The sequence below is a fragment of the Bufo gargarizans genome, chromosome 5, assembly GCF_014858855.1.
Source record: "Bufo gargarizans isolate SCDJY-AF-19 chromosome 5, ASM1485885v1, whole genome shotgun sequence".
Lineage (NCBI taxonomy): Eukaryota > Metazoa > Chordata > Amphibia > Anura > Bufonidae > Bufo > Bufo gargarizans.
The window spans coordinates 11,655,760-11,666,896 of record NC_058084.1 but is presented as its reverse complement, the minus strand read 5'-3'; the positions used below and the strand labels follow the sequence as shown (position 1 = coordinate 11,666,896).

At 45.7% G+C, this 11,137-nt stretch overlaps 1 protein-coding gene across 1 annotated transcript in view; it reads left to right on the top strand.

The window, feature by feature from the left end:
* The first annotated feature begins 324 nt into the window (after positions 1-324).
* LOC122938347 (ATP-dependent 6-phosphofructokinase, muscle type-like) overlaps positions 325-11,137 on the top strand; it is a 38,423-nt gene continuing 27,610 nt past the window's right edge. Inside the window, exons 1-2 of the mRNA XM_044293800.1 lie at positions 325-454; positions 3,774-3,827. Coding sequence (XP_044149735.1) covers positions 331-454; positions 3,774-3,827 — 178 coding nt within the window. The 5' untranslated portion in view covers positions 325-330. The remainder of the gene's footprint in view (positions 455-3,773; positions 3,828-11,137) is intronic.

Sequence of the window (11,137 nt, the reverse complement as noted above, 5' to 3'; positions counted from 1 at the left end):
TACTTGATGGAGTGCTGCCCTTTTTTTGTTATTATATATATATATATATATATATATATATATATATATATATATATATATATATATATATATATATATAGTGTAAAAGGTTCTAATATTTCTGCTTTCCAGCATTGATGAAAAATGCTGTATCACTTTGATGGCTGCTGTGCTTGAGGGTTATTTTGGCTGTGCCTGGCATGTATCTCATGTTCCCAATATCGCAGCTATGCCCCGTCTCACCAGTAGGAGGGGCTTTTCCAGCAGCTGCTGCTGGCTTCAAAACTTCTGCTATAAATATCAATGAGCCAATGAATGCAGCCACGGGCTATGTGTGCTGGTATTGAACTTGATAGGGTTTTAATCAAACTTCTTATTTCGGTGAGCGTCTCACTAGGAATCTACCTCGTCTTCGCCTTTTTCCAGCTCAACAAAAGAAAAAATCACTTTACTGGTCAGTATTTTAGGATTGTCATTCATTTAATCTTGATGTAGCAGTAGCCTTATGTAAGGTAATGTATAGAATTATTATTACATTCTTTTACGTGTTTACTGGTTAATGCAGTAGCTAAACATGCAATGTTAGTAAATGGTGTACGTGAAGTGTACACCCTGCGGTCTATTCACTGTTGCACCACTGATTGGCACACAAATGTGCAGTTTACATGCAATTCTTATTCCTCAGTATGGCACATCATTTAGTGCAACGCTTGACTCTTGAGTAAATTTTTCAGAAGAAGCTGCCATATTGGTGTACCTTAGGAATTACACTATTTCTGGCTATTATGTGAATTGTATCTGGCATTTTGTAACGGTCTTAACGATCTATCTTTTAATACAGATTTCTTTTTCTGAGCTGGTGGTGGAGTCTATTTGGCATTACATCTGCCCATACATTACTCATAGACAAGCAGGGCATCCAGCATCCCCTGTAGCACACCCAAAGAAGCAGCATCAGTAACAGAGGATCTTATACAGCAGACCTAAGCCGTTTAGATTCACTTACTAGCAAGCAGCAGTCTCTGTGTCAGTCTCTCGCTGCCTGTCTGCAGCAGCCTCTCCCTCCTCCCCTCCACTCTCCACAGACTTCTGGTCCTTCTGAACTGGCAGCCAGTATTCACCGAAGACAGATCTGAGCAGAGATTTAGTGAAGGGAGCAGGAGATGAGTCTGATAAGAGGAGAAGGAAGCATCTTTCTCTGATAAGATATATGACAATGTTTTTTTATATTTGTACTATTCATTTATGAAAACAAATAAACAGCTACTCTTTAGGGAATGTGGCAAGCGCGTGAGCTACTAGTCTTACCTGTTGTAAAGCTACCTGTGTCTGCTGATGGACTGACAAGAAATCCACTTTTCCTCTCCTTTTCATATGCTCTATGGGCGCAACAGGTGAAATGCAAAGTTCACAGCAGCTTCACCATCATACACCGCTTTATACCTGTAGTCTGTAGAGCTGGACTTGCAGAGATCAGCTGACTGCTGTATTGGCTCTCATATTAAGTGTTAATGTAATCAAAGTGTTCTGGCTTTAGCCCCTTAACTCAATGCTCTGTAATGGTATATGTTGGTAAACGGGTATGTCCCGCATCCCCAATCCGGGCCTTTTACGCCTTTTAGGTGACACAGTTAATGCTGAGTGGCCTCACCCTGTCACCCCACCTGTTCCCTGTGACTCAATCGCACATGGCCGCCAGAGAGCTAACAAAAAAATTATAGCTTTCAGGATGTGGATTTTGTGGCAGAATCATTAAGCCGTTGACCGAAGTTTTAGCTCGTCTGTGCCGTCAGCACCTGCAAGGATCTCAGTGCACATCCTTACTAGATTTAAGCAAGTAACAGCATTCAATAATGTTCTCCAGCATCACAATAAAATCCAAGATTTTCTTTACTGAAGACGCAAAGGATCACAGCAGTACATATTGGGGAGACAGCACCCCCGACAACACGAGTCGGGGTTGCTGTCTCCCGAGTATGTATCACTGTGATCCTTTGTGTCTTCAATAAAGAAAATCTTAGATTTTATCCTAATGCTGGACAACATTATTGAAAGCCATTTACTGCAGTATGCGCCCGTCCAATGTGCCCCTGAAGTCTGCGCACTACGTAGGCGCCAGAAACAAATGAGGATGGCACGAGCGCAGGCCATTTGTCGCATTGCGCCTGAAGAAAGAAATAACAGCTGTCTGAGAGTGAAGGAGGCAGGAAGGGGGCAGGGCAAGCTTGAATTGAAGCATGAAGGCCCCCATCCCCTTGCTTATTTGGGTACACAGATTGGGGGAAATAAAGGTGTTTTTCTGCAAATTTGGCCATCAGATCCCACAACAAAAGACCGCATTGGAGACAAGATAACTTGAGCGTTAAGGTGCTATTTGCGGTTGGGGGTATTATGGTGATGTCAGGTTTCCTTTAAATCGGCTCTGTCACCAGGATCAACCCTATACAGCCAGGCATATAGCTTGGTAGGGTTGATGAAGCTGAACAGTGACGTGAACGGCGCATGCGCAGTATTTATATTCGCTATTCTAGAAGCAGCCAAAGATGAAGGCGCTGCCACTACAGTTCATTGACGTGAACCGTAAGCAGCCAAAGGCGTTTTGCACAGATGCAAGATAGGACTGTCAGTCTAAGGGGAGGCGGGGGGGGTGTTTTTAAGGAAAGAGGCGTTAGTTTCCTCCAATAGCTCATTTGCATATCAATAAAAGTTGACATTTCTCCTGAACACTAGTACCTAGAGGTACCATTTTAATCATCTTCATCAACCCTACCAAGCTATATGCTTGGTTGTGTAGGGTTGATCCTGGTAAAAGAGCTGCTTTAAAAAACAAAATCACCAAAAATTCTAAAAAATTAAAATATGTTTATCATAAAAAGATGGTTTAAACAACAGGTCAATTTCTGATGACACTTTGGGGGACATTTATTAAGACTGGCATTTCCTTTTGGCAGTCTTGATCCTCTGTACACTTGAGAAAGATGCGCCTAATTTATTAAGAAGCAGATGCATCTAAATAAATCAGGCGCATCTCTGACAAATAAATCGGGTGCATCCGTGACACTCCATGCATTAGAAACTCAAATCTAAGTAAGCCAGGGGCCAGCTGAGCTATAGTTAATCTGGTGGGCAGTGATTGGCCTTTACCGCTAAGCCCTGCCCCTTCTCTCGACACTTTTCTAAAGGTGAAAAAGCCCCAATATGGTGTGCAACTTTTTAATGCCACAATAGTTGCATGAAGACACTGATAAATGCCCCTTCATTCTCAGGCTCATTGGGTTTCTTCAGCTTCTGAGATGAGACAAGCACTTTAACAGTAGTGTGTTGTAAATTGTTCAGAATCCGTTTTCATTTTAATTATGAAAGAAATTGGGTCAAATTCAGGAGGACACAGAGATCATTTGTTTTATTTTTTATATTTTTTTATATTCCTAATTATTAGGTGTTGATGAGCTGCATAATCTTTCAATGTCAATGTTTGGCTGCCTTTTCTGCTGTGCCTGACCAGATTACTGAGCGCTGGTTTCTTTGTCTCTACTGCCAGCCGCGAACCTTCTTGAATAACGTCTATTATCTGCTTCAGCACTTTTACCGTGGTTTCTTGCTTGGAGTCTGTGTTCGTTTAACAGTTTTGCAGTTGTGATAATTGCAATCTCAAGTAGAATGATAACTTAACTGGTATCAGGCTAGAAAGTCTTTCAAGAAAGTGATTATTTTTTAAAGATTACCTAGGAGAGAACATGCCTGGACTCTGAACATCTATGCTTTTTTAGCAGGTAGTCTAGAAGAGGAGATCTTCACCACTGAAAACCCCAGTGAGACAAGAACTGGTAAGATAAAAAATAAATGTTTTATCAGTTTTGACTGCTTGATGTTAATTTCTAACTTTACAACAAAAAACATTCTTTAGAAACCTAATTTTATGATTCTAATTTCTTGACAATCATTTATTTTACTGACTGTAGATCTAACTAGAAATTTTGTCATAGACCGTATATTGTGGGAGATCCCCTCTCACTGCCCGTTGCCACCTATAAATATTGCAGCTGCTGCTCATCCTGGACATGGCCTCCCCATACATTGCACAGAACAAAGCTTGGTCATGTGACCTTGTAGCATACAACTGCAGCATTTAACCTCTTCTTGACTAAGCAATTTTCCTTCTGTTTTTGTTTATTTAAAATGTTTTACTCTCGGAGCCCTAACTTTTTGATTTTTCCATTCACATAGTCATATGAGGGCTTGTTTTTGCAAGATAAGTTTTTTTTTTCTCTAATCACACTATTCGATATTACATAGGTGGGGAAAAGTGGGGAAAAAAATTCAAAATGGGGTGGAACTGGAAAAAAAAATGCAATTTACCACAGTTTTGTGGGTTTCGTTTCTATGCAATAACACTGACCTGAAACTTTGATTCTGTGGTTCAGTATGATTACAGCCATACCACATTTTTATAGTGTTTTTCTTGTATTTTAATTAGAGATCAGCGAATTTCTCAAAAATTCAATTCGGCCGGTTTGCTGAATTTTCCAAAAAGATTTGATTCGATCCGAATTTATTTGCGGCGAATAACGTTAAAAACCTGCTATTTTCTGGCTACGGAGAGCCTGTATAGTAGAACACTGTGCCTTGCAGTAACGCGCGTAGCGAGTCTGCTGTGGTAGTGAAACAATACTGTGAGTCAGTATGACACGCACATAACATGTGTCGCTCTTAGAATCACTGCACACTTGAGTTATTTTGTCAGTTTTGGCCACGTAACTGCCCAAATAAGTGAAGTGTAAACTTTCGCCAGGTATAAAGAACCGTGCAGAGGCCCAAGATCCTACTGTAGCGTGAAAGAGCGCACTCCTTTTACACCGTCGTCAGCTTATTCCACATAGATGTCTACAGAACCTGTTCTTTTAAACGCTTATACAAGAAGAGCCCCCCTGACAGAGTGGGGGGGGTGTCAGCAGTAAGTTTGTGTTGATGTCACTGATTATTTTGCCCTTCCTCTGATCCATCACAACAATAACCCCCAAAAAAACAGAACCTGTCTGTTGAGCATCCGCCTTCACTCGGTCAGCATTTGGTCAGTAATCCATCAGTATTGCTAAAGCCCAAAAAAAATAAAAAAACAGGAGTGGATCCAAAACAGAGGTGACACGTGAATGGAATATTTGCATGTCTTCTGTGTTTTGTACCCACTCCTGCTTTTGGCTTCCAAATCATAAGCCAATTCTGATGGGACCATACAGGCCTTACAGCTGCTACACAGACGGGATACGTTGTGCGTCTTATTTTTCCTTCCTTCTGACAGATCAGAAGAAGGGTCAAATAAATGATTATGTCAACCAGTCCAAAAAGGCAAAATAGTGTCCCAGTCATGGAGTTGGGAGGGTGGGGGAACAGCATCAGGAGACCACAGAGTGTCCATTTACATAATGTTGAGGTGGCAGCAGCATGAGGAGGCCACAGAGTGGCCCAGTGACAAAGTGTTGATTTAGCAGCAGCATGAGGAGACCACAGAGTGGCAAGGTGAAGTAGTGTGAAGGTGGCAGCAGCATGAGCAGGCTAAAGACTGGCAAGGTGACATAGTGTGGAGGTGGCGGCAGCAGCAGCATGAGGAGACCACAGAATGGCACAATGACATAGTGTGCAGGTGGCAGCAGCATGAGTAGACCACAGAGTGGCCCAGTCACATTGTGTGCAGGTGGCAACAGCATGAGGAGGCCACAGACTGGCAAGTTGACATAGTGTGGAGGTGGCAGCATGAGGAGGGAGACCTGAGTGGTGAGGTGGCAGCAGCATCAGGAGACCATAGAGTGACCCGGTGACAGAGTGGGGAGGTGGGTGGCAATAACAGTACCCGCTGATGATGGTGGATGTAAGAAGGAGCACTTGGCATCAGGTGGGTGGCAGCAACAGAATAGTAGCTGAGGCAGGTAGCCAGAAGAAACCGGTCTCTTTTGTCAAGGTTTGGGTGAGGCAGCATGGATGATCTAATCTGATGCATCAGGCATTGGTGGGTGGAAATCCTGGCTGATCCATGCCTGATTCATCTTGACAAACGTCAGTCTCCCCACATTTTGGGTGGACAGGCGAGTTCTCGTTGGGGTAACTATGGCCCCCGCCGCACTAAACGCCTGCTCTGATGCCACACCACTGGCCTGGCAGGACAGCTTTTCCAGGGCAAACTCGGCCAATTGCGGCCACAAATCCAGTTTGGCTGCCTAGTAGTCCAGCGGATCTTCAATGTGGGGTGGCAGGGTGCTGTCCAAGTATGCCACCACCTCCTATGTAGGCAGTGGCCAACTGACTACATAGGATGTCTCTATAGTAGTTCAGTTTGTCCTCCCTCTCAGCGGGTGTAAAAAAAAAAAGACCCCCATTTTGGACCGGTAGCGAGGGTCCAACCAGGTGGAGAGCCAGAAGTCGAAGTCATCCCTTTGCCGAATGGTGGAAATTCGGCTGTCACTACCCAAGCAAGTGAGCATGCAGCAGGCCATTTGCGCAAGTGACTCGGAGGGACTCCCTGCCTCCATCTCCACTGCATACTGCCACGGTGTGCCTGGGTCATCTCCCTTTTGCTTCTTTTAGCTGCTTCTCCTCTCCTGTCACCTGTGTAGAAAAACCACCCATTTCGCTACACATTGCTTGTGCTCCAATGTCCTTCTCCTCCTCCAGTTCAGCCCCCACAGGCTCATGAGATATAGGCGCCACGTCTCCAGTCCCCTGACCGGCCAGATTGACCAGCATCTGTTCCAGGATATGAAGCAGTGGAATGACGTTGTTCATCCCGTAGTCCTGACAAATAACGTGGCATCCTCAAAGGGCCTGAGCAAACGGCAGGTGTCACGCATGAGCAGCCACTTGCTGACATCGAAGTTACACAGGGGAGTACTCCCTTCCGCTTGGATCATCAAGAAATCGTTTATGGCCTTTCTCTGTTCGTATAGTCGGTCCAACATATGGAGGGTGGAATTCCAACGGGTGGAAACGTCGCATATTAGCCTTTATCGGGGGACGCCTTTCTGCGACTGCAGCTCAAGGAGGGTGTGCTTGGCGTTGTACAAGTGGCTGAAGTGCATGCAAATATTCCTGGCCATTTTTAGGATGTCTTGCAGGTGGGTGGAAGACTTCAGGAACCACTTGACAACCAGATTGAACACTTGCGCCATGCAGAGTGCATGGCGCAGCACCGACACCATGTTCTTCCCGTTGTCGGTCACCATGGTTCCGATTTTGAGTTGTCGCTGAGAAATCCAGGATTCGATTTCTTGATGAAAGACACGGAGCAGTTCCTCTCCTGTGTGACTCTGTTTGCCCAGGCAAACGAGGTGTAGAACAGCATGACACCGCCGTGCCCTGCACTTAAGGTATGCTGGAGGAGCACATTGTCCCTACAGTGGAGGCTGACGACACGGTGGAGGATTAGGAGGCAGAGGCGGACATTGTCGCAGGACCAACGGCATGAGAACGTGGAGGCAGAAGTGGCATCACCTGGCCAATTTGCTGGTTTGGCTGGGCAGCAACCACATTTACCCAGTGGATCGTAAAGGACATATATTGTCCTTAACCGTAGTTACAGCTTCAGACGTCGGAGCTGCCGTGCACTTTGGCAGACGCCGACAGGCTCGAGGACTGGCCCACCCTCTGTTCTGCATATTTGTGCAGGGCTGGTACTGCCTTTTTGGCAAAGAAATGACGGCTACGGACTCTCGGCACAAGCCATCAGTTCTCTGAAAGGTGCAGAGTCCACCACTTGGAAAGGGAGGGACTGCAGCACCAACAACTTGGTCAAAAGCACGTTCAGCTTATGCTCTGTTGGAAGAGTGCACGCATACTGTTGTCTCTTGGCAATCACTTCGGTGATCAATTGCTGAACGAATGACTGACTAGGAGCAGGAGCATCAGGACCGGTAGATGATGGGATGGACAGACAGCTCCCTTCGGCTGAGGTGGTGGAGCCTTGACTGCCTGAAATCGGGTGCGCGCCGCTGGGTGATGCAGCGGCACCCTAGCCACGCTTCACCTTCTGTCCACAGATTCGGCAAATGGCCATGTTCACCTCCTCGGGCGGCTTAACAAAAAACTGCCACACCACTAAGTTGGTGATTTTACCCCCAACACTCAGCACTAACTGACTGCTACTGCTGCTGCCTACGTGAACCCCTACACCACTACTTAATGGGCAGGTAGACTCCTGCGAAGCAGGAGGTCTACCCCGGGCACGTTTGTCTCCCAACTTTCCACTGCTGCCACCATGCTGACTCCTGGCCACGCTACCAACTTGCTGGCTCCGCCACTGCCTCACGTGCAAGCTGCCACCCTCTTCTCCAGATGATAATGAAGCCCCTTCGTCACCCAGCTCCCAATTACGATCGGCTATATCGTCATTGAGTACTGTCTGCACGTCACTGATGTCCTCCTCAACGGTCTCTGAGCCAGGAGCCTGTACGCTCACAACACCAGCTCCCACGCCACTCTCCTCATCACTACTTGCCTGCCTAACGAAAGAAGCGCCGGATGTCTCCTCCAGATCTTGGCTGGGCGTAGCTGCTGACTATCCTCTAGTAGCTCGTCCTCGCTGTATAGTGGATCTGAGCCCACAGCATATAATAATTCTCTGGCTGAGGGAACAGAAAAGGACAGAGGCAGGTTGAGGACAGGTGAGGGCACAGGGCCTGCTCCCGGGCCATGCCAACGAAGGGTTGTGTCAGAGGAACCCACAGACTCTTGGCTGGGGGTGTCCGATGTCACTTGGGATGAAGTGAATAACCGAGTCAACCATTCAAGAACCGCTGGGTTGCTGGTCAAGACACGACCACTAGATGACACCGGGAGCTCAGGCCTCTCGAAGAGACCCCTGCTGCCACACCCCCTTACTCTGCTGCGACCTGTGCCTGCGCCAGAAACATTTAGGCCTCTGTCACTTCTCTGTCTGACATACTGTTAGATAAAATAAGTAAATAAAAAGGCAATTAATATACCCCAAAAAAGGCTGCAATTTTGTCACTTCACCACACAATGGCAAATAATACTTTTTTTGCCAGTAATACACACAAAAAAAGCTTTAGAATATATAACTTTGTGGGACATACGCCTTTTTGATCACTTGGATTTGCACTTTTTGTGATGTAAGGTGACAAAATGGCTTTTTATGACACAGTTTTTTATTATTATTTTGTATGGTGTTTATCGGACTGGGTGGATCATGTAATATATTTATAGAGCCGGTCGTTACGGACACAGCAATACCAAATATGTCTTTTTTTTTCTTTTTCTATTTTTAACCTTTTTTTTATTACTTAATTGGGGATTTTTTTTTTTTTTACATGTGAAACCTTTATTTTTTCATTTTTAATATTTTTTTTTATTTTACACTTTGCGTCCCCCATAAGGTCATACAAGACCTCTGGGGGACATTTAACGTCACCTTTTTTTTTTTAACTATTGATTTCTCCTGTAACTGGGGCTCACATAGTAGCCCCAGTTACAGGGGAAATACAGCCCTCAGAGAGGCTGGACAGCAGAATACAAAGCTGTACAGCCTCAGTGTAGGGCTGATCGAGGTCTGTGGAAGACCTGACAGCAACTGCACTCTCTCAACCCCGGCGGTCACATGACCACCAGGCCGGGACAGGAAGTGCATAGCGCTTCCTGGTCTGTATACACAGCGCTTGTTGAGCACTGTGTATAAAGCGATCTAGAAGGCAGGGACACCTGGGAACTGTCCCTGCTTTCTCTCTGGGTTGCCCTGCTGTCACTGACAGCGGGCAACCCGATCTGCAGCTGCACGATCAGCGTGCAGCTGCCATTAGTGTTGAGCAAACTTGTGTTTTAACTTCGGCATCTAACGTTCGGGTTATCGAAGAATCGCGTTATGGATTCTAAATTCCATTATGGTCCGTGGTAGCGGAATCCATAACGCGATTCTTCGATAACCCAAACCCGAACTTTAGACGCCGAACTTAAAACACAAGTTCGCTCAACACTAGCTGCCATCTCTGAATGGACGTTCCAGAACGTCTGTTCAGAGATAAACATCCACCCATAGGGTGGATGTGAAGTGGTTAAAAGGGTTGTCCTACCATAATGACCTATCGCCTATCTACAGGATAGGTGATAAATATCACATTGCTGGGGTTTGACTGCTGAAACACCCACTGTCAGACCCAATTACATTACCGCCAATCTATGTACACAAGAGTCTTAAGACCACATTCCCTTGATCATGGGGGTCCCAGCAGTCAGACCCCTATCAATCAGACACTTATCACCTGTTGTGTCATGGCTGTTGGACCTTTTCACATTTCCTATCTTTAAAGGTTTTCTTTAGGTGTAAAAAAAAAAAAAAGTAAAATAAAAAATCTGCCCTAAAATATGTGTCAAACTAAAATAGAAATGCTCGCCTGTTAAAGGACCTGTGTCCACTTTTCTACTTATACCTGATCCTGTGGATAGAGGATAACTAAGTGATCCGTGGGGGTCTGAACGCTGGAGCTCCTACTGATCCCTTTTCTTGATTGAGTGACAGGTCCAGCATATGCTCTGCCTCTCCATCCATTCTATATGGAGTCGCTGGAGATGGCAGAGTACAGCGCTGGCTATTTCCAGTGGTCCCAAAGAGAATAAATGGAGCAGTAGGGCATATGTGTGGCCTGCCACACCATCAAAAAGGGGGAACAGGACCCATTCCTGGAATCAGTGGGGGGGGGTCGCAGAATCGGACCCCACAAGTCATATAGTTATGCCCTATGGTGTGGAGAGGATGACTTGTAAACCTGGACAACCTCTTTCAATCCTCCACCACTCCACCAGTATCTCTTTACATGGCAGCAGTGATGCCTGTAAATACGGAATATCATCACTGCCACCATGTAAACCATTTGTGTCAATACTGAAGAATGTGACGCACTGTGCAAAATTTTTCAGTCATAAGTACAACCCCCTTTGCAGGTCATAACCTTTAACAAAGCCCAAGCAAAGGTGCTAGAGGAGCAATGGTGAGCAAAGGACACAAACGGAGTGTCATAACTGAAGCAGAGGCATTAGGGTCACCTGAGGCAGGGTAATAGTGGTGATCCTGGAGCAGGGGTAACTGGAGAAGAGGCAATATTAGTGGTGCATTTAGCGTGGAGGCATCTGGAGCTGG